This window comes from Mandrillus leucophaeus, unplaced genomic scaffold (assembly GCF_000951045.1).
Source record: "Mandrillus leucophaeus isolate KB7577 unplaced genomic scaffold, Mleu.le_1.0 Scaffold16, whole genome shotgun sequence".
In the NCBI taxonomy this organism is placed as follows: domain Eukaryota; kingdom Metazoa; phylum Chordata; class Mammalia; order Primates; family Cercopithecidae; genus Mandrillus; species Mandrillus leucophaeus.
The window spans coordinates 384,837-387,177 of NW_012101587.1; the positions used below are offsets into that span (position 1 = coordinate 384,837).

Here is a 2,341-nt window from a genome sequence, read left to right on the forward strand (position 1 = left end):
AAAAAAAAAAAAAAGAAAAAGAAAAAGAAAAAACAATGGTCTCTCGCATTCTTAATGTTTCAGTGCCATCTTTTGAAAAATTCCTCCTAGATAACGGCGAGTAAGCCACAGCAAGACGCTCTCCTGCTTACACTTCCGCGCCCTGGTCACGCTCAGACGAACCACAGCGAGCTCGGAGCCCGCCCAGCCCACGTCCCACGAGCGTCCGGCTAAGGAGCTGGATCCCAGCGAGGGAGGAGCCAGGTGCTCACCACTGCCACACACTCACGAGAAGAGAACTTACAAAAAGGATTTTTATTAAATGAAAGAAAATTCTGCTTGGTGGGTCAGATATGAAATAGATTTACAGAAACTTTACATCAGGTCTCTCCAAGACATAAAAGGTCGCCCAGGAAAAGCAACGCCGCCTGCCAGGATGCCAGTGGGAGGAGGGCAGGTGGCAGCCCAGGTCACGTGGCGTGGACCCTGCAGAGGAAGCTGCAGGAAACTCCAGGCCGCCCGAGACTCACGGCGTTCCCCGGAAACGGGTCCCCTAGGAGGGAGCGACAGGGATGTCTGTGGGGGGCTCGGCGCCGGGTGCACACACGCTGTCCCGTTTAAACTCCTAGTCCAAAGCTGTCCCGAGGACTGTGCTCTGGCACACAGAGGAACACACACCAACCCTCCCCTTACCGGGACAGTAGCCGGCGCCAGCCTGGGCCACGCGAGCCTCTGCGGAGCTCTTTGGCACGGCACACCGGGGCCTTTAACAGCTGTCACTATCCTGTAGTAAAACTTCGTAAAAACACCTGTTTCTGCAAAATAATGTGTTTCTGTGTGTGGAGCTCTGCAAATATACATTTCCTTTGGGAAGAAAGCAGCGCGGACCGAGACTGAGGGCTGGTCCGGGGACGTCCGAATTCTGCTGGAGGCCAGCCAGGCTTCAGTCCCTGCCCGCCGCCCGCGCTCACATGAGGTCGTTGAGCTCCGCCTCCAGTGCCTTGGCCATCTCATCGGCCTCGGAGCTGCTGCCCTCGTCCTCGTTACTGGACTCCCTGCTGGACTCGCTGGCGGCGTCCTCTTCATTCAGCTTCCTCTTGTGGCCTCTGCAGAGAAGCAAACACGGTGTGAGACGCTCATGGCAAACACACAACGCCAGGGCATCGCCTGGTCTGCACGTGGAAAGGGGCTTCCGTGGTTTTAACACAAGACACAGCACAATTCTCTGGTCAACGACGCACACAGGCCACCGACCCAGGGCCACGTCACCCGCGTGTGGACAGCAGGGGCCCAGCACAGGAGAAGAGGCCCCTGGCCCTGTTACACACGCGGACACCACCAACAAAGCGGTTCTTCACCTGCTGCAAACACACATTCCGGTCGCTCATGAACACCTGTGACGCCAGAGGACATCAGAACAGGAAAACCCGGACAGGAGGCCGGGCCGGCGGCTCAGCCTGTGATCCCAGCACTTTGGGAGGCCGGGCCGGCGGCTCACTCTGTGATCCCAGCACTTTGGGAGACTCAGGCCGGCGGCTCACCCTGGAATCCCAGCACTTTGGGAGGCTGAGGCGGGCGGATCACGAGGTCAGGAGATCGAGACCATCCTCCTGGCTAACACGGTGAAACCCCGTCTCTACTACAAATACAAGAAATTAGCTGGGCGTGGTGGTACACGCCTGTAGTCCCAGCTACTCGGAGGCTGAGGCAGGAGAATGGTGTGAGCCCAGGAGGCGGAAATTGCAGTGAGCTGAGATCGCGCCACTGCACTCCAGCCTGGGCGACAAAGCGAGACTCCGTCTCAAAAAAAAGAAAGAAAACCAGGACAGGAAAGTAAGATTGTCTGTCAGAGTAACTGTTAGTGTTACGTTAACAAGCACCTCCCAGGTCATCGAGTGGGCTGGGGTCTGGAAATTCTCATTTCCTCAGGCTGCTGCTAAAATGACTCTAATAAAAGAGAACACCAGCCCTTTGCATAACCAGCAAATGCCACTAGGCTTTTCTTCTGAGCCACTGCAGACGCACCTGGTTCCTGTGATGTTGGCCGGCCTGAATGGAGCACACCCACGAGATCCCCAGAGCCCTGAAATTCCGACTGGCTGACGTCCTGCCAGACACCCTCCCTTCCGGTGCCATGCTGGGACGTCCCACTGTGCCAAGGAACCTCAGCTACAACCTTAGAGATGGAAGCCAGGTTAAATGCACACAAGCTGTTCTGATTTTAACCAGATTAGGGGCAACTGGGCCATACCAGCCTTCAGTTACAATCCTGAAAAGTCACTGAGAGAAGTTAGTAACAGTCACCATACGTGAATACCCTAAAAATATTTTCTTGGCTAACGTACACACAATATAGCTAACA

At 55.4% G+C, this 2,341-nt stretch overlaps 1 protein-coding gene across 1 annotated transcript in view; it reads right to left on the bottom strand.

Moving 5' to 3' along the window:
• Window positions 1-272: 272 nt before the first annotated feature.
• Window positions 273-2,341, bottom strand: part of CTDP1 (CTD (carboxy-terminal domain, RNA polymerase II, polypeptide A) phosphatase, subunit 1) — an 88,274-nt gene continuing 86,205 nt past the window's right edge. The window contains exon 14 of the mRNA XM_011975873.1: window positions 273-1,085. Within this exon, the coding sequence (XP_011831263.1) occupies window positions 947-1,085 (139 nt within the window). The 3' untranslated portion in view covers window positions 273-946. The remainder of the gene's footprint in view (window positions 1,086-2,341) is intronic.